Genomic DNA, 20,210 nt, shown 5'->3' with positions numbered 1-20,210 from the left:
ATGTTTTTAACATTTCACTCTTAATTAATTTATTTGACCTTGTATTTATATTCGTGATGTTTCAGAGAGCTTGAAATTTTTGTCTCTGAAATAGCAAGTAATGTATTCTATTTAGTACTATTGTAGTATATTCCTGTTTTAATAAGTTTTGCTGTGTGATCACACTTACTGGAAATCTGTTTAAAATAATTGGGTCAGTAGTAAATTAATAAAATCTGTATGTTAAACAGTTTTAAGAGCCACTCTTAATGTCTGAACAACAATCTGTACAAATAATGATGTATGATCACAATGTCAAATTCGTGGTAGAATCTCATATGGGTGGTTACTTTCTTGTCTTGATTTCTAATTTTCTATTTCTCGGCTAAAGTAATATTAATATATTTTTAAATGGTTGTATTTCATAATTCCTTCCAGGATGGTTTTGTTGTTCGAATGGTGAATCCTGCAAGCAGTCCTGTTGTGTCTGTAAATGAATTGCCACTGAAATTGGCAAGGAAATGTTTGGATGTTTTTGGAACTGCATCATTTGATGAAGATGCTAATATCCATACCATACATACTGGATGTGACGAAGAGACTGTTGTTATAGCAGCAGGAAAGGATTTTGGGCTTTCAAGGATAAATTCAGGAAAGGTAGGTGCTAAAAAGGCATTCAGGATAGTTTGGTTGACTAAGTGGAGGAAAACAATTTTTTTGTTTCTTTATAATGGGTACTTTTAATAGAATATGAAACCATGAACACATCCTAGAATTTTATGTGAACATTGCAATAGTTAATTGATATTAATAATACATTTTGTACCTAGGTGATGTTTTAACTAATTGTAGAAATTATAATTATGGCATAATTCAACATTTACAAGTAGAAAAAATACAATATTTTTCTTAGATATTCATAATTGTGTGACTTTGTGTTGTCATTGTATTAGATTCTCTACTGTGGTAAGTCTTCAAGTTTGGGCATCAAGCAAGGTGGTTTGAGGAGTGGAAAATGGGCAGAGCTTCCTGTTACCAAATCACCCAAGGTAGTTCATTTTGCCATTGGACATGAGGGTCTGCATGCTATTCTTCTGGCTGAAGATGGCACTGTATTTTTTGCTGGAACAGCTCGAAGAGGAGAAGATGGAGACCAGAGTAAGAATAATCAAGGTCATTTTATGTTATATTTGCAGCTGTATGTTGGAATGCAAACCTGAAGGTTATTCCGGAAGAGTGTAAGAATATTTATTCAGTTTTCCAAAACAAAACAAAATTAGGTTTTGAACAAAGTGATCTTTGGTTGCTTTGATGTGACTGGGAGAAACCATAAAAGGCTTTTCAGCATTCCTTCCTTTTCACTTTTTGTACTGCCATTTTCATGCTTCAACTCTGTTGATTTCTGTCATATTTAATTTTCTTTGCTGCTCCTTCTCCTCCTCCACATCTCATACTGATCACTGTGCAACCCAAATTTGCTGTTTGATTTCCTATTTTAGATTTATTATTGCTGTTGGTTTTAGGACCCCTAAAATTAACTCCTACCTACCAGTCAGATTAAAAGCCCAGAAGGTCTTGGTTCTCTTTATTTTAAACCCCACTAGAAATTTCAACTGTCTGTGCCATGTAGTTTGTTATTTGCATAAGTGTGTACTATTTTCATATTTTGTCATTCAGTGACTGTTTTAATGTCATATATAGTACATTTTTTTTTCAAAAGAATTTGTTATTAAAGTTTGTATTATGTAGAAAATTTAAATATTTTTCACATATCATTTATGTTAGGTGCATATTCAGTTTACATAATTCTTATACCATTGATTTTCTTTTTATTACGATTCTTTCTAGACAAAGCCCGACGTCAACCAAAACCAGTGAAACCAAAGAAGATGATTAAAGTTGATGGACTGAACATTGTGCATGCAGCATGTAACAATGGTACAACTGCCCTTGTTTCTAAAGAAGGAGAACTTCTTATGTTTGGAAAAGACACTGCACATTGTGATAGCTCTACAGGTAGAATGATGAAAGAAAGAATCTAATGTTGTTTGCCTTCAGAAATTGTCTTTACTTGTAATCCAACTGTATTGTTTCAAATTTCAGGACTTGTAACTGACTTAAAGGACGTGCATGTAACGCAAGTTTCACTTGGAAAGGCTCATACTGTGGCCCTCACCAATAAAGGACATGTATATACATTTGGGATAAACAATAAGGGGCAGTGTGGCAGAGACTTTGCTGCACAAATCAAAGAAGGTATTGTATATAAATCTTAATACACTTTGTTATGGATAAAATGGAAGAGAACAGACTTAAGATCACGTATGAAATATTTTTTGTATCAGCAATTTCAAACATGATGATGGCAATAAACTTTGCTGTTATGTCCAATAAATTTAACATAGTTGGTACCTATGCTGGTTGATATTATGTACAAAAATGGATTATGAAATTATGTAATTCTTAATTTGTAGTTTTTGTTGGTCTCTATATAGACTGAAATGTTTGCGGGAAAGTAAGGGTCATTATGTCTTTCCCACAACTTTTGTCATGTAACTTTATGGTACACAGTTTTATATGCCCCACATTGAAACCTCAGAGAACCTAAATACTTATGTTATATTGGTGTTTATTTTTTTGTGTGTAATGTTGCTGTCTGTAGCAGCAGTTCTTAAAAATACATTTACTGTGATCACATTCTTATACAAAGAAAAAAGTTTTGGCTATTTTCTGCTTTAAATAATGTTTTGATATGTGTTTCAACAAAAATGAAGAGCTTCAGTCTTTGCATATGCAAGAACACTTGCAGGTACTGTGTTTATTTAGGGTATGCCAAAGAAGTAATTTGAACAAAATTTGGTAACACCTCATATCTAATGATTACGTCTGAGTGTTTTGTATTATCTATGCAAACAGCTGTTGGCTACACATGAAAATCAAGTGTATGATCGTGAGGATTTGAAGTCTATATTGACTTTGTGATTTTGTTTGTTATTACGGAGATATAAAAAAAGGTGTAAAAATTGTAAATGTTATTTATGTCAGTTTTGTGTGCATTATATTGAATAGTAAAATGTTGGAATGACAAGGCTAAAGGATTATATAAAAGTAATAGCAAAATTTAGGAGATTCATTTTTTGTACTTTGTTGTATAGTAAAGGAATTGTATCTTGCCAGGTTCCAGTGTTTTCCTGTGGTTCACAGAATAGCGAGTCTTAATTTACTAATTGTCTGATGGAAAATTCTGCATCATGTAGTTATTGAACACAAGAACAGTAGACTTTTTAATTTTTAATTAAGTTTATTTGTCCCTAAACAGATAACCAGAAAAATATTAGGACAAATTAAATGTTGTTCTGAAAAAATATGATGAAATAATTATAGTGGTTGAGATGGGTGATCCATATAATATGCATGGGAGATGGGATGTGTATAAGGTTGATCAGAAATCCTGAAGGGAAGAGACAACTTATTTGTAAAACAGAGGCTTGGATGGCAGGATAACATTGAAACTGACTTTAAGGAAATAGAGTAGATGGGTGTGGACTAGATTAATCTGACTCTGGGTGGATAGTGACTAAGCTTCTCAAAAACGACTGTGTTTCAAGTAATTATTTTAATTACTTAGTGCTAAAAATTAACATTTCATGAAATTCTGTCAGGCCAAGTGACATTCTGTAATGGCTGCGGACAGGAGGAGACTCCTCCCATCTTTGACATACCAATTCAAAGAACTCAATTAATTTCATGAATGTAGTAACAGAATGTACTGTGTTTTGTTCTGATGTAGTTTTTCATTATGTAGTTCCTATGGTAGTTGCTATGGAGACTACAGGTGAGGAGGAGGCAGACAATGAAGAGCTGGATTGGGAGGATGCCCAAGAGACAATGTGTCCTCCAGGGAAACACAAATGGAAGCATGACCTCTGCATGGTGTGTACTGTGTGTCGAGAATGTACAGGCTATAGCATCAGTTGCCTGAGTAGCATGCGGCCTGACCGGAACCCTGGACAGTGAGTAAATTTTGGATATGCACAGAGATTTTGAAATTCTGGTTAATGATCTTGAATAGTCTCTATGAATGTCATCATTAAGTGACAGTTCTACCATACTCTTGACAGTCTTCTGCCTTCTTTGTCCTCCCATAAATGCTTCACTTATATCTGTGTCCATGATTTCTGTACTTTGTGTCTTTCCCACTTGGTTTCTCCTCCTAGTCTTGTCTTCCTAGTGTCAACATAGTTACCAGCACCCGCATTTTTGGTGGTCTTGAAGTTATGATGTTGTCCATGAATGACACATGTCCATATCACTGTTCTCTTAACTTGACCAACTTTTTGTATAGTACTTATCTCATTCATTTTATCAGTGTGGACTGACATGGTTACCAAGATTGATGAGCACAGCGAAGCTAATGTAAGTTTATGAATTGGTCTGAAATGCGAACATTTTTACTTGCTTATGCTTTTCTTCATTCTGAGTTGTTAAAGTTAGACCATTATCTATAGCATATGGAAATTCTACATGTTTCAGGCAAGTTTAATTATCAACTGTGTGGTTAAACTTGACAGAAAATTATTTTTATGTTAAAACTCATTTTCCTTTAGCTTCTCTACAGATGCCTTTGTTTTTGTGATGCAAACTTTGCTGTTTCTTGTGAGCAAGGTAAGTTTATGTACAGTCCTAATTTGGAAGCAGAGTGAGTTGTTGAGAATGTCTTTTGTTGGTGACAGCTTGTGAAAAATGTTTCAGTTCTTGATATTTGGTTTTCACCTACTGAAAGAAAACATTTGTTTAAAGTTTAATCTCAGGTTTAAAAAATTAATTATTTTATTTGTACCTTGTGAATACTTAGAAACTTTATAGAATTAGTAGCTACTATATTTTTACCAGGGAATGTGGGTGTGGTGAAGGGGATTCCGGCTGTGCAGAATGTGGATGCTGTCGGATCTGTGCTAGGGAGAATGTTGACAACTCGGAGCTTGCTATTTTGGGACCTAGTGGAGCAGGTGATCTAGCTGGAATGATGAGACTAGGTCTTATCTTTGGAGGTGATGCTGAAAGTAGGTTTCACCTTCAGAAGTTTTTATAATAGTTTTAAGTGCATCTGTAAATGTTATGATGTAATTTTTTGAACATGCATGTTAAAACCATTTCTAGTCTGATGTTTGATATGCCAATATTCTCCATTCCTTATGTTCATTTTGTTAACATTGGAGACTTGTAAATGTGTTATCTAACTAAAAAGTCTCCAGCATGCCACTGACATCAATTTGTTGAATTGAACAGTTGAACATTAATCTGAATGGGATTGATAGATGAGTAAAATAGTGTTCAATTAGATGTGTATATCTAAAGTTCCCAAATACAAAACTTGCCACTGCATCTGTTGGCTCAGTGAAAAGTGCATATCTGTTTATATTTTACACTTCTGCATGGATGTTCTGTATGGAGTCTGTATTAGTGAATTTGGTTGGAACTGTTTTGAAGGTCAGTAATTTCAAGCTACTGCTATAACATTTTCTGGGCTTAGTGATGCAAATCAGAGAGGAGCTTAGTACAAGACAATAAGTGTCATAATAGTGAATGTGCCTGAACTCATCAGTAATGTAAGTTACATTTGGAAGAAGAACTGCTTAGTGCAGTAAATTTCATGTGTTGTATTACCATTGCTTATGCTGCATATTAGCAAAAAGAATGTGAAATTCAAAGCATTTTATCTTTAAAAAGAATTTGTTAATTTACAGTTTTTCGCTTCAGGTTTTCTTCTTTTCAGCTTTATTGTTTAAGTGAATGATGATGAACTAAATGAAAATTAAATTTGTTTTAAAACATTTAGTCTCTGATAAGTTTCTTGGCTTCACTAAGTTCACTCATTGTACTTAATACTTTAATGAAATGTAGTAACCTACACTTCCGTAAAATATGAAGTGTAAAGTATCAAGCTGTGGAGTTTAAATTAGATGAACTTAAGAATTTCAGTCTCTGCATTTGAGGGACCCATAATTGGTTTGTTTGAATTTAAATATTTTTAAAGATATGTTGAACGGCTGATGACTTTGAATATATGATGATTATTTCAGGACGACATGGAGCACGCTTACAGGATCATTTGCAGCGACGGTTGGATGAACGAAAGCAGAGGCAGCGAGGTAGATTAGCTAGTGGGTCAACCAAGCATTGTCTCAAAATGAAAGGTGTTAATACTAGGGCTGGTCCTTCAACTGTTACAGTGGTAACAGCAAAGCCTGTTCCATCAGTATTTCGCCCTCCACCACCAGTTATACCAGCTGCTCAAAGTATACTAGGTATGTTAGAATCACAGAATTTATTAGATGAATTTTTTTATGTATATTTTCTTATTTTTTGGGACACATCTTAAATTCTTTTTGTCTTTGCATAACTGTCTTAAACCTTCTCACCTGAATTAGTGATACACCAGCTAAACAGTAACTACAGTATAAGTCCATTAGAGTTTACAACATTTTAAAACATATGTCATTATGTTTAATACTTATGAAGGCAATTAAACATCTGGTTGGTAAAAATTTTCCCCAAATTAGAGAGTATGTAATTAATTTATTTAATATTATCATTAATACAGCAATACTTACTGACATGTAGCACTCAGCTCACAAAAGAAAAACATTCATATAAAGTTTAATAGTTGTGGAAATGAAACTTAGAACATGTTAATGTGAATCTTGGAACAAACATGACATCTTTGTAGTGTGGCAGTAGGTCATCTGTTTAGTGCAGGATTCTCAAATTGAAGTCATGACAATATACATGTAGAGTTATGTTGCATAGCATTGTCTGTTTAGATTTTTTTACATTATTAGCAAAAGTATTCACTGAATTTCAATATTCATCACACCAAATTTGTTCCATTGAAATGTTTTTGCTCCATGTTCTATCAAAGTCTCATGAAACTGAAGAACCTTGGGCCCTTATACAGAACATTTTGCAATATAACATCATTGAGAACTTTTTGTATGAGGTTTGTTAGACTTTGTTTTTGTGAGATTCATGCTCATTTCCTCTGTGTGAGCAAATAAGTGTGAAAACATTATAGCAGACTTGCATCAAACTGGCTTTTATATTTTGCAGGTGATATCTTTTTACTCTGTTTTGCTGTGTTATCCAGTTGAGGAGCAAGCTGGGAGTAGTGATGTGGAGAGAGATGCCAGTCGTGTAACATCTCTTCCTCCTGCAAGAGTCCATTTACCTATTGAGAGTCCTGTGGTACAAATTGCCTGTGGTTTACATCATACAGTGCTGTTGCTTCAAAGTGGGGAAGTCATGACTTTTGGCAGTAACACATATGGCCAGCTAGGCATTGGTGATCTCCTTCCACGTGGGGGCCCCACACTGGTCAAATTAGCATGGCATGCAGTTCATGTTGCAGCTGGTAGTAATCATACTGCTGTACTTAATAATAAAGGAGAGGTGTACACATTTGGAAGTTACCAGGTATGATATTTTTTTAGAGATTCACTTTATTTTATGTTTAAAATCATTTTATAATAAAGCAGCTACATATAATATGTATATTTTTATCCATACATATTACTAGTCTTGTGTACAGTAAATACTATGTATTAATGCTTCATCACCATCTGACCAGCCAATTTTTCACATGTTGCTGTTGATCATCCATAGGTAAGTGTAGTGATAAGATCATCTTCACATTTTAATTGTTGTTATCAATGTAAACTCATTTGTTTGGTGTGAAATCAAAGATAAAATTTAGGCGTATAATTTGCATAGTGATACGCTAATTTTGTTGTGACGTTTATATTACATTATTGTCCTCAGAAAAAGTTATTTTCTTTACTTCTTGTTTTATTAACAGTACACTTGGAGCCTGTTTTTACCATGGGGGATTTTTATGAATGACTTGTGTTAAGATCAGCATGAATAAAAATATATTGCTGTGTGTGTTTTCTCCTTGCTGGTCAAAACAAGAAATCTGCTTTATTATGGGTTCAGAGGCTTTCCCCCCACCAGTTGAGACAGTGCTGCTTGATTGTAGTTGTTTACAACCACTTGGTAATAGATTGATACATACATTTTACAAGCTGATATTGATTTACATGCAGTGTCATAAAAGGCTATTATTGCCATATAGAAAAATAACATTTCTGCATGAAGGTATCTCCTATAGTCTTCATGCTTTCAAAATAAATATGCTCTTGTTTTGTGAAGGAAAGGGCATTTGTGGACTTTATATTTAAATGTCTGTTCACTTGAAGTAAGATATTATTTTCTTGTTGTCATATTTAATAAAAATGTAAGATGATATAAATTAATTGATTATAAAAGGAATATAAAATGCTTACAATCATAGAGTGAAACAGAATCAGATTTAACCAGAGGTTAGTAAATTATAAGTACAATCCTCATAATTATATTTTAAATTTGTCATTGGGTCAGAACCAAAGACTTAACATAAATTAGGTGAAAGAGAAGGTAGTAGAAAAAACATTCATCATAGGACACACTCACATGTACCTAAATATTGTTAGAATATTGCCATTCAATTTTCCTATAATTGAAAGAGGAATTCTGTAGTGGTTGGTTTTCCATATGAAATTTTTACACTCATATTTTAAATGTTGTAGAAAGGTCAACTGGGACGTCCATCTCCTGCCATAGGACATGAATTACCAGTCACCAGCAACAAAAAGGATGATTGCTTGTGTCGAGATGGTCCTTGGTATTCATATCCAGGTCCAGTGCCAAACATTGGACCAAGGCATGGGCGAAGGGCCACTTGGGTTGGGGCATCTGGTGATCAGACATATCTTAAAATAGATGAAAGTCTGATTAATTCTTTGAGTTTGACGAGGTCTACAGTAATGGCCAATAAAACCAGCATTAGTAAGTTTTGTTAGATTATCAAAAGGTTTATATTTAATTTGAAAAATAATTTATGATACAAAATTTCTTAGTATTTTATAATAAAATACATTATGATCCTACTTATCATGATGATGTGTGAATGTAATGTGAATTGACAAATGAATATAGAGACATAGTATATATTACATAGTAATCAAAAAATGTAGTTGCAAGACATGCTGTAGGAATGTACAGGTAGCCCTCGATTTACGACAGGGGTGTGTTCCTAGACGAACCGGCATAAACGGAATTGCTGTAAATTCAAACTCTTTTATAATGTAAATCAATGAGAAGTTAATACAATGTGTTCCCAGCACCCAAACATTGACGATTAATATAATGGCATTACATTTAAAGCTCTGAAATAACGTAAATAAAATAAAGGGAATTTAAAAAATATATTTTATACACTTACAATCAGCAATTCATTGGTCCCCGCGATTGACTGCGATTCTTTCATGTGATTGATGTGTACAGTCATCTCTGCTGTTCATGTAAGATGCCGACCTATAGAAAATCACGTAGTCAAAATAACCCCGGTACCTCTGCAGAGATTAAATTAGTCCTTTGAAAGTTTAAAGTGCCAGGAATGAAATTGCATAAGAGCAAACTCACATATGCAAAAGTTTGCATTTCACAAACAGCTTTTACCGATTCATTGATCTTATTCAAGCAAATTCACGTTAACGAAACATACGTAATTGTAGAGATGACCGTATTTATAATTTTTATTTAAAATCAGCGATGTAATAATTACAATTTAGTATAAGAATAAGTATGAGATACATTGTAAAACGTTATAAATAATAGTAAACAATTTTTCTTCACTTTTTGACTTCCTGGTATCAAAATGGTGTTATTCTGAATCAGCGCAAATTGAACCAGCACAAATGGAGGGCTACCTGAATTAATTATTTACTAAACTCTTAATTTTGGCTGTGTTCTTAAGAATTGTTCGAATGATAAGTGTAACTAAGTTTTTGACGACTTCTAAATGATGCTCACCCATTTGTGTTTGTCACTTCCATTTTCACATTCATTGTGTGCACTTTCTCAGAGTTTTAACCTTTTACTATGAAATATCTTTTTACTGCTATCCTAAAACAATATAACTTTAAGGCAAAAATGTAACTTGTTTTGAGCTTTATGTTATTATGTATGTGTATAAATAAAAGTCATAGTAACTACTAACACAAAATTCAAATACTAGACATTATATGTAAAAAAATGTTTACAGTTTTATAACTGCTTAAAACTGAGAAATGTTACCACAGGTGACAATATTATGCTCAATAGACAAGACTTTGAACACTGTTGCAGTGATGTGACATTTATGTACAACTTAAATTCTTGAGACTAGATGGCAGTAATATGCAGACCAACAAGAATCTGTTTTTTATAACTCATACTCGAGCTCAAGCAGAGGGAAGTAGTGTTAATATGAGATGCAGTTGTACTGTGTTACCTGCCAGATATGCTAAATACTGGGTCTTCAATTTATGCGGTAACGGCCATGCTTGCATTGCGTGCTCGGCCGGGTGCACTGTTGGTGTGGGAGAGAGATAGCGTGTTCTTCCCATGAGTCACAGGCGAATCAGTTTCAGTGCCGCTAGTAACAGTGAACTACGAATATTTCTCGTCACTAATACATGTTATTCCAACCTTAATGTCATGAAGAGGATGTTCATGCAACTGATGTGGATTTTCGGAACTGTAGTAGCGGTTGTTTTGAGTGTTGACATATTCACTTAAATGCAGCCATGCTTCATCACTAAAAAACAATAGCTCTGGATTAACAATCCCATCATGCACGGATCCCAACAACCAATTGCAGAAACGAATCCTAGCACCAGTGTCAGGATTTGTGAGTCTCTGAACAACAGTGGTCTTATATGGTCGCAATTTCAGAAGTCTCGTTGCTGTGTGAGCAGATCCCAATGACACGCCAGATTGTGCAGCTAAACGTGCCAAAGATTTCTTTGGACTTTTTTCTAAGAAAGCCCCAATTTCATCCAATTTCTCTTCCGTCAATACACTCTGTTTCCTGTTCTTTTTATCCAAAACTGATCCCGTACTACGAAATTGTTTTACTAATCTGTCTATCATGGACCTGCTAGGAACACTTACACCAGGAAAAGTCTGCAAAATTTTTGGCAGAATCTTCTGTAGGATGAATATTTGGTATATGTTTCGACTAAGAACACACGTTGCTTAATACTATACACCATATTATCAACGTCAATCCGCCACGAGAGACGCAATGAAACTGATTCGCCGGTGACTCACGGGAAGAACACGCACCAGTCTGCCGACGTCAACAGTGTACTGGCCGAGCACGCAATGCAAGCATGGCTGTTACCGCATAAATTGAAGACCCGGTAGTATGTAATGTTCATATTGATTGAGCAAAGACATTAGTGGGAAAGCTGTATAAATACTCAGATTATAATGCTCGTTTTAGATTTATTATTCTGTTATACATAATTTTCTTTTTTTCTGGGACCACAACAAAACACAAGTTACTCAGATCTGAGTGTACTACTGTGTTTGCTCTGTGGACCAAGGACATTATATTCTAGTTGTGTTGTGGTATACTAAATTCTATTTTTATGTTTCAGTTTTGCTGCCTGCACAGAATGATCATGCAAATTCTTTCAAGTGCTTGGCTATTAACAAACGTGATGGCAACTGTAGTAGTTTTAGTGGAGTTGACCAGGTGGATTTTTCAAACACGGCCACTTGTCTTGATCCACTGTATAATGTATTGTGGAGGTAAATTAATGAAACATATTTTTGATGGGAGCTTTAGAAAGGAATTTCTGTTATGCTATACAGATCACATTATTGCATTATCAGTGATAACACAGTGATTGTGTTGTATGTTTTAGTTTAGTAATCTTCTGTTTGTGAAAGTGTTAGTGTACAAAGACTATCTTCTATGTCTGTTACAGTTATGTGATTTTGTGTTTAAAATTTTTATGTAAATATTGCAGTTTGTATTTTGTCAGTCTTGGTCTTCTGGACTGTAATGCCACGTACACTTATAGATAAGATATCAATGTTTGGGAGGATAATACTGTCTCCCTTCCATCTTGAAGATGGAGATACATGTTTCTTCAAAACTTTGGTTCTACCTACAAGTGCACACAGTATTAAAACCTAGATCAAGATTAGCATCTTGACTGCCATGGTAGCCTCAAATCTCATGTTGTTTATTTTATTAGCTATCACCCTGGGACCCATGATGTAACGTGCTACAATGTGGTTGCTTGTGAGTCCAGAGCCACTGCATTTCTTCCTCCATCAATTCTCAGTCCAGAGCTTGCTCTGCCTGTAGTAGCATCTTGCTTTGTCACTCGATCTCAGGCAGCTCTGCACCTCCTTAGTTGTCTCGACACTCTGACTCATGCACAAGATCAGCATTTTACTGTCAGGGAAGACAGTGAAGACAATCAGGCTGGCTGTGGCAAAGTATACAGCAGGGAGGACTTTTCAGCTGTCACTCGCTTTGAAAGTGAGTTATGAATAAAGAAACTGTTGCATACACGAGGTTATTTCAAATGGTTTACACTCAACTTTTTTAGAATAAATTGATTGCCCTATAAAAGTTATTATATCAGTTTAAACATTAACTTCAGAAATAGTATTAAAATATATTAATGACGCACCTACAATATCTTATTAACTTCAGAGTTTCATAACTTCAGAGGTACTCAGTAAATACTGCACTCATAATTCTGACAATATTCAAATGATGTAGGAAGTTATCCCAAACATTTTCCAAGGTTGTTGCACTGGATTCACAATTTCAGTGCTAAAGCACTAAAGCATGACACCCATGAGTGGGACATTGACATGATATCTAACATAACCCTGTACAAGAAAGTTAATAGAAGTTATTTATGAAGATCTAAGGGGTCATGATTCAGGGCTGATATGGCAAAACCATTTTCTGGTAACTCCTTTTCTCCAGTGAGGAACTCCTCACACAGTGTCTGCTTAAGACTAAATCATTTGCCAGTTAAATGAAAAATTGTGTTATTGTTTTGGTTGATACTAATAAGCTTTTGTTGTATAATTAAGTTTGTTTAATTAGTTTCAAATGCTCATACTTTTTAAAAATGTACACTTATTTTTTTAACACTAAGTTACTATGGACTAAGTTACTGTGCACATAGTGGCTTATGAGGTTTTGTTATTGTATATACTGTTTTTGATACAAATTGTATGGAGAAAATTAACAGTAAAGTGATGACAGTAGTAAATAATATCGACCTGTTTATGTCATATGTACAGGCAGGGAATTGAAACTGAACTACTAACAGATAATGGAAAGAGCTAAAACATTCATCACTAGGTTCACAAAGCCCTTTAATGGACCCTATTCCACACCAATACAGTCCACTTCACATGTTATATTTTCCTCATGTCTATACTTCTGTATTCCATTTGTTCTCTTCCATCAAGCTTTTATAAAAAGTTACAGTGGAACCGCGGTTCCGGAGAATTTTACGTAAATACGTCTCTGTATTTAAATTATATTTAGGTCTCTGTAATATAATGTAATGTAATGTAAAGTAAAGTAATGTAATGTTATCTTCAATGTCATCAAGCTGACCATTGTTGTCGGTCCATATTTACACATTGTTGTTGATTTGTTGATACAGATCTTACACATTTTTCTGTCACTTTTTCGTTACACTTTTCGTAACAGTTTTTTGCGGAATGACCCTTCCATATAGACGTATTTACGTCAAAAAGTGATTCCCTCATGCTGGATGCTTTACCCTTTCTTCCTTCTTTATTTAATTGTCCAACAATATTAAAGGAAGGGTACAAATTGTCATGATCCTTAATTTTTGTATTGATTTTCTGCAGGTCATGGAGGAGGATGGGGCTATTCTGGACATTCCATCGAAGCAGTCAGATTTATGGCAGATACTGACATCCTTCTTGGAGGTTTTGGCCTTTTTGGAGGTCGTGGTGAATACACAGGGAAAATTAAGGTGTGGTTGATGTATAAGCAGTTGTAAATATTATAAAACTGATTTAAATATGAATACTAGAGACTAGTTTATATCTTTATGTCTGTGATACAACATGTACATATGTACCTTGTTTTCATGTAATTTAATATTTATTGAAGTGTAAGATGAATTCAGACTTTAATTAGGTTTATCTATATGACATTCTCAGATTGAAAATGATCCCATAACTTCATGGACTTAAAAGTAAAAAAAAAAAGCATAGAAACTGTCATTATCTTAGTCATACCTTTCTTGTTGCTCATGGTCACCACATTGTTCGACACCCACTTCTGTCTTGATTGACGTAGTTGATCATTCACAGCATTGTAATCTTGTTTGCTTTTAGAGTTTATTATTGTGACAGCCTTGTTTATGGAATTTACAGATTCTAACTGGCATCCCTGATATAGCTCCTCACTTCATAGAACAAAAAATAGTCATTTGGTGATGTGACTGGTGAATAATTAGGGTGCACCAACACAAGGCCTGTGACAAGTTTTACAAATTGCAATTGTGATGTCTTGGAGGAAAAGTTTGCCATCTTCCAGCAATTCTGGTTTTTTATACAGGGCATGTCACACATTGTTGCATAACAATGAGTACCATTGTATACCATTAATAGTGGTACAAGGCTGCACGAATAGATCCAGTGCAAGTGTCTGGTACTTGAAGAAAGTGACATGCCTAACTTTCAGAGCCGTGACTATGTTCTGCAGTTGTCTTGCATGATGAGGTGGGGGACTGTCACAATTTATATTTCATTTCTAGTTTAAATGGCAGTTACCACACACAAAATGCTGCGTGTACATTTAAACACAGCATGACATGCTTTTGATGCTCTCTCTGCAAAACTGTTGCTATTCTGTTTGTATAAAGAAGGTTCCAACACACATCACATGTTTGGAAATTGTACTGACATGACTAGAGTTTTCTTAAAATTAAGGTGACCAAAACATGTTCATTTGCAGTTGTTTGACATCGGTGTTGATGGCGGAGAGCAGGAAACTGATGGAGAGATGTTGGCAGAGACTGAGGAAGTGCCATATGAGTGTGGGCCTCGTCAGAAGTATCCCATGCTATTTGAGGAACCTGTACCTTTACAGGTTAGTGGCAATTTTAATTTTATTTTAAGTTAAAGTGATTGCTTTTTAAAATTATTATTTAATTTCTGAGTATTATGTTTTTGAATTGCTGTTATTAGGTGAAATGGATTGTTTTTGTATAGATATAAGGATGTTAAATGATGAGATTAATATGGTCATGGATATGCCATTTTCTGAAAAATTGTACTAGACCAAGTGCTTGTGGTTTGCATAATGTGTTATACTCTGGTCCAGGTGCTGCATGTAACTTATATTTGGGTATAAGTATGTGCACATTAATCATGCAGCATCTCCTAGTCTTCCATGTTAGTAACCCATACAGTTTGGCCAACTTTATGTTTATATGGACATTTTTTTTGTTTTTCGTGCAACAAAGTTTTACAAATTTTCCTGTTCTCTTTTGCATTGCAGCAGAATATCAGTCAATCAGTCCTTTTACTTTTACTTCACTTCACTTTTACCTCATTCATTTGCAGTATATAATTTCCCTTTGCGATTCTGTGTGTTTTCTAGGCAAACAGATGGTATGTTGCTTGGGCTAGAGTCAGTGGTCCATCTAGTGACTGCGGCTCCAGTGGACAGGGAATGGTTACTACTGAAGACCAGTAAGTTTCTATATGTATCAAATTTGTTGATATTATTATGAAGCTTTGATGACTGAAACAATGTTGACTTAAATTTGTATGCTTTTTATAGAGTTGTATTCTACTTCAAGTCCTCCAAGAAGTCAAACAATGGAACTGATGTCAATGCTGGCCAGATTCCTCAATTATTGTACAGAGTGGTAACACCTGAAAACCGGACACCTAACAGACAAACTGAACACTCAGAACCAGTGTATGTCCTGAGCCGTGAATTTTCACGAGCTGTCAGTAAAGTAAGTTGCAAGACTATTAATATAATTGCATGTATATATAAAGTTGTAAATCAGAATTTGACTGCTTGTATTAATTGTCTTTCATATTATACATAGAGAGTTCTTGTAGTGTGTCAGAAGTTTTAATTGATAGTTTGATTGATAGCTTATTTAATAATGCCTTTTCAACAGTATAGGTTATCTAGTGTTAAGTGGTAGGATGGTTTGTGAATGGAAGTAAAGACATTTTTTCCCCTCTGGGTGTACCATTTCCACCAGTTTATCCATAATCCTTCTGTGTAAGTGTAATATTTGGGAAACCCAAACAGTTATTGGTAAACTACCTTTATATTTAAAATGTTTGATGATGATGCTTCATGCATATAACAAACAGAAACAAGTTACTGTTATGTTGTCTATTTTATTAATTCTTCAAGACACAAAGAAGATAAAAGCATGAAGATGGTTGTCTTCTAGGTTGTTGTGCTGTTTGTCTCGTAGAAGTTTACCATTGTTTTAGAGGTGCTTGCTACCTGCATCATCAGATCAATGAGTAATCTCACAAGATAAAAGCACATTTGTAATGTTAATTTTCGAGCACATCCAATCAAAATTGGTTGCTTTTGTAGATTATAAAACTTGGTATCATTGCCAACATTATATTAATACATACTATTTAGTGAATGATTCATAGCAGAAAGAAATATTGAACAACAGAAAATTTTGTTAATGCTAATGTATTCCAGGAAACATGTAGGATTTTGAAACTCCAGATTGTGCTACCAGAATTGAGGCATCCCTGTATGGTGATAATGTCTGGCATAGAGAATTATAAGAGCAAATATAAGATGTGTTTTTACAAGCACATTCCAGATGGGTGACAAGAATTTTTAATTTTCAAATTCTTTTTGTGACTGTAGGAATGTTTCCAGTCATTGCTAGCTCTGCTGCAGTGGAGTTGGAACACTTTCAAGGCCGGGTTGGTTGACATTTCCCACATAAGCAGTTCAACATCAGGTCACCTAGCTGCCCTTTTAGACCTTGAAAGGCTTGTGTATATTAGTCAAGCAAGTCTGAGACTGCTGCGTACCTATACTAATGAGATATACCCTAACCAAGGTGAGAACAGTCTCTCGAGTATTTTGTATTAATTTTGCAGCTTTTATTTTGGTATAATAACTTCCTTATGATTATACCTGTGTCGAGAGCAGTATTCACTGTTACACAGCTCAGAAAGGTCTTCATTTTAAAAATTAGCTAGAACTGAACCCTGAAAATGAAAGTCATTTTCTTTGGTTTCTAGGTATTACTTTATTGCTACTAAAATAATTTTAATGAAGGTTTCAAATTTTCAGTAAAAGGAAAGAATTTGGCAGAAGTACGTTTATTACCATACGTATGCACATATAGATTGCAGTTCTTGTCCTAAGTGTTGCAATCCAAAAATATAAATATGACTTTTACACCATTCAGTCCAGTTTCATTCATGAAACATTTAGAATAAATGACATGCTCTATTTCAGTGTATGTGTTTGTACAGTTAAATGCTAGATTCAAGAAAAGGAGTTCCTGGAATTGAGAGGACTAATGTAGAATATTTTTATGACAACACAAAGCTATGTTGAAATATAAAACTTTTATTTGTTCTTAAAACTTGGAATTTACTTGTAGGTAGAGCCATTTTATTTTATTCTCGCACAAGGGACTTTATGGAGTGTTTATGCAGTTAAATATGTAAGCTGATTACAGGGCAAGAAATTCAAAACAGAAAAATTAATTTTCAAAATCGTCTTTAAGCATGCATCATGAACGATTTGTTCTGCTGGAAACATAGGCTTAATTATGCATCTTCTTACACTATTAGTGGCAACTTGGCTCAAATGTTAGTGTCATATGTGGAAATAATTATATTATTTCAGCTTAGCTAGTGAATTAACAGAACCACATAACAGGCGTTGCATTAACATGTTCACTCCTGTGTCAAAGTTGGTCATTAACTGGCACTTTGTGCAGACTGCTGTACCTGAAGTAGGATAGATAATGACATGCCATTGGCACATAGGTTTCACTTGTGTTACTAGGTGTAGCATGTTGTGATTCCTGCATAAAATCATTTAAGTGTACTTTAGTCTCTGAAAATTGTCTGCTTTAGGCCTCAGAATGTTGATTTGGTCACAACCTTCCTGTGTCTCCAGCTTGCTATAACCTTTTCACTGGTAGTACCAGTGGTGACCTACATGTGTGTAAGCATGGTATTTGCATTATTTAGGCAAATGTTCTCATATATAATAACGGCAACAACAGTACTGCATCTCTAACAAGCTGGTATACAGTGTCATGTCATGATATAACACTTTTTAATTTTCACTTATTGCAGTTGGTTCCAAGAAAATACCAGCTGAGTCTGTACGCTTGGCTGAGTGTGTGGGAGATGTAAGAGCTCTACTCCGTCAAATCCTCTCAGACTCTATTCCTAGTACCAGTGTTACACGTAAAAGTGGAAAGAACCGTTCATTAAAAAGTGAGTATTTTAACTTTATCTATTTAGAAGCATGAGAAATATAACAGATACATATCTTTGGCCCACGATCACTAACTTATTTGCCATTTGCTGTGTTTTCTGCTTTCATTTTTTGATTTTATTTGATCATATGTTGATAAATGTGACTTTTTGACTCAGTGCTTTATTATTGACAGTCACAGGTGATTCATAGGAATTGGTGCAAAGCACCTAACCATACAGAGTGTATGATGTTGATGAGAGGTATTCATTATGTTGTTATATGGGAGATGTGCAGTAAATTGTTGCGTTCAAAATTATTGTAAAATTATCTTTATTCATAGGCCTTAAATTTTGATGTTAATTGAGTCTAAAATGTTTTGTGTTTACTCTTTGAACAGTTATTAAAGATATTGATAAAGATTTCTGTCTTCTGGGTTGTTGCGCCGTGTAGTCTGGTCGATGCTAACCAACGTTTCAGAGGTCATACTGCCTCAGTCATCAGGGCGATGACGGAGTCTGTATGACCTCTGAAACATTGGTTAGCATCAACCAGACTACACGGCGCAACAACCCAGAAGACAGAAATCTTCATACTCATTGCTGTGAAAACCTCAAATCTTACAAGATATTGATAGTTTGAAAACATTTTGGAAAACCTTGATTTATGTAATATTTATGTATCCATATAGACAATTTAGTTATTTATAGCACTGCATATTATTTCAGGTTCAACTCCCTATAATAAAATGACAGCAAGTATCCTCAAAGAGTGTCATGAGACATTTGTGTCATGCTTTCATGCCTTCTATCCAACAGCCTTTTTAAAATGGACTTGCTTGTGTGATCTGCTAGCATTAATGGATAAAGTAAGTATAATTATTTTGAAATTATTGTTTTTAGGCATTCTTCATGTTCTGGCATGAACAAAGAATGCCATACTTAATGGATGGTCCATGTTTGTATATCTGGCTCATTTTTCATGGGGGGTACTCAATATGCATGGCCAGGCCAGGGGGTCACTGTTCCTCCAGGAATATGCAACCTGCATGACCTGGGATGACATTATTTCCTTTGATGCATCATTGACTTCAGATTATGCCAGTGCAACAATGGTCTCTATTATGTGGTATGAAGAAAACCTTTGGAAAGTAATTGTGCTCCAAAGAGTATATTTTTCGAATATTGTTGCTCGAGGGTCTGACAATGGGGAATGTGTAACATATAAACATACAGCACTGACACTACTGCCAGTTGTAAAATAAGGTATAATTCTATTTATTATTTCAGAAGTTTTGTTTTCTTCATTCTTACATAGGATGGCATGTATTTGAATGTTTGCAATTACAACTGGAAGATAAGTAGAATGAGAAATTGTACCATTTTAAATCTAAATTTAGTGCTAATTAATCTAAGTGATTAAAACATTGCCTTTATGCTGTATAAAAGAAGTAACAAGTTTATACATCTTCATTACGAGGGTGTTCATTTGTAGGGGTGGGAGGGTAGGAGTCTTTATTCTGTATCCTGCTGATAAACTGCAGCTAGTATTTCAGTGTCATTTTATATTTCCTGGCTTACTATACATTCGTAAAATAAAGAATAGGCTTGTGAGCTGTCTGATCCTTCTGTCAGACTTTGAATCAGTTGACTGCCATGAAATTTGATATGAACATCCCCTTCAAGCAATCTCTATCTATTGTTGATGTCACATTTCCTGATAGTATAAGAGTGGTGCACTAAATTTTTTTTTTAAATGCTGGCAATATAAAAGCATTTCCAGTAAGTGGAAAACCTTAATTTTGGAAGTGAATGTGTTAAATTAATAACAGATTGAAGTG

General features: G+C 34.6%; 1 protein-coding gene across 7 annotated transcripts in view; it reads left to right on the top strand.

The window, feature by feature from the left end:
- The window catches only part of hiw (MYC binding protein highwire), a 123,096-nt gene that overhangs the window by 8,045 nt on the left and 94,841 nt on the right, over positions 1-20,210 (top strand). For all 7 annotated transcript variants that reach the window (XM_087352130.1, XM_087352129.1, XM_087352126.1 and 4 more), the window contains exons 9-26: positions 418-636; positions 933-1,137; positions 1,828-1,995; positions 2,083-2,235; positions 3,785-3,992; positions 4,873-5,042; positions 6,063-6,287; positions 7,127-7,452; positions 8,604-8,862; positions 11,502-11,655; positions 12,108-12,397; positions 13,762-13,889; positions 14,879-15,013; positions 15,527-15,618; positions 15,710-15,890; positions 16,790-16,988; positions 18,247-18,390; positions 19,099-19,238. In XM_087352130.1, coding sequence (XP_087208256.1) covers positions 418-636; positions 933-1,137; positions 1,828-1,995; positions 2,083-2,235; positions 3,785-3,992; positions 4,873-5,042; positions 6,063-6,287; positions 7,127-7,452; positions 8,604-8,862; positions 11,502-11,655; positions 12,108-12,397; positions 13,762-13,889; positions 14,879-15,013; positions 15,527-15,618; positions 15,710-15,890; positions 16,790-16,988; positions 18,247-18,390; positions 19,099-19,238 — 3,396 coding nt within the window. The remainder of the gene's footprint in view (positions 1-417; positions 637-932; positions 1,138-1,827; positions 1,996-2,082; positions 2,236-3,784; positions 3,993-4,872; positions 5,043-6,062; positions 6,288-7,126; positions 7,453-8,603; positions 8,863-11,501; positions 11,656-12,107; positions 12,398-13,761; positions 13,890-14,878; positions 15,014-15,526; positions 15,619-15,709; positions 15,891-16,789; positions 16,989-18,246; positions 18,391-19,098; positions 19,239-20,210) is intronic.

This window comes from Zootermopsis nevadensis, unplaced genomic scaffold (assembly GCF_977971745.1).
Source record: "Zootermopsis nevadensis isolate Lab colony 2312 unplaced genomic scaffold, Znev_1.0 Znev_ptg000020l, whole genome shotgun sequence".
NCBI lineage: Eukaryota > Metazoa > Arthropoda > Insecta > Blattodea > Termopsidae > Zootermopsis > Zootermopsis nevadensis.
This window is presented reverse-complemented; position numbering and strand designations above follow the sequence as displayed.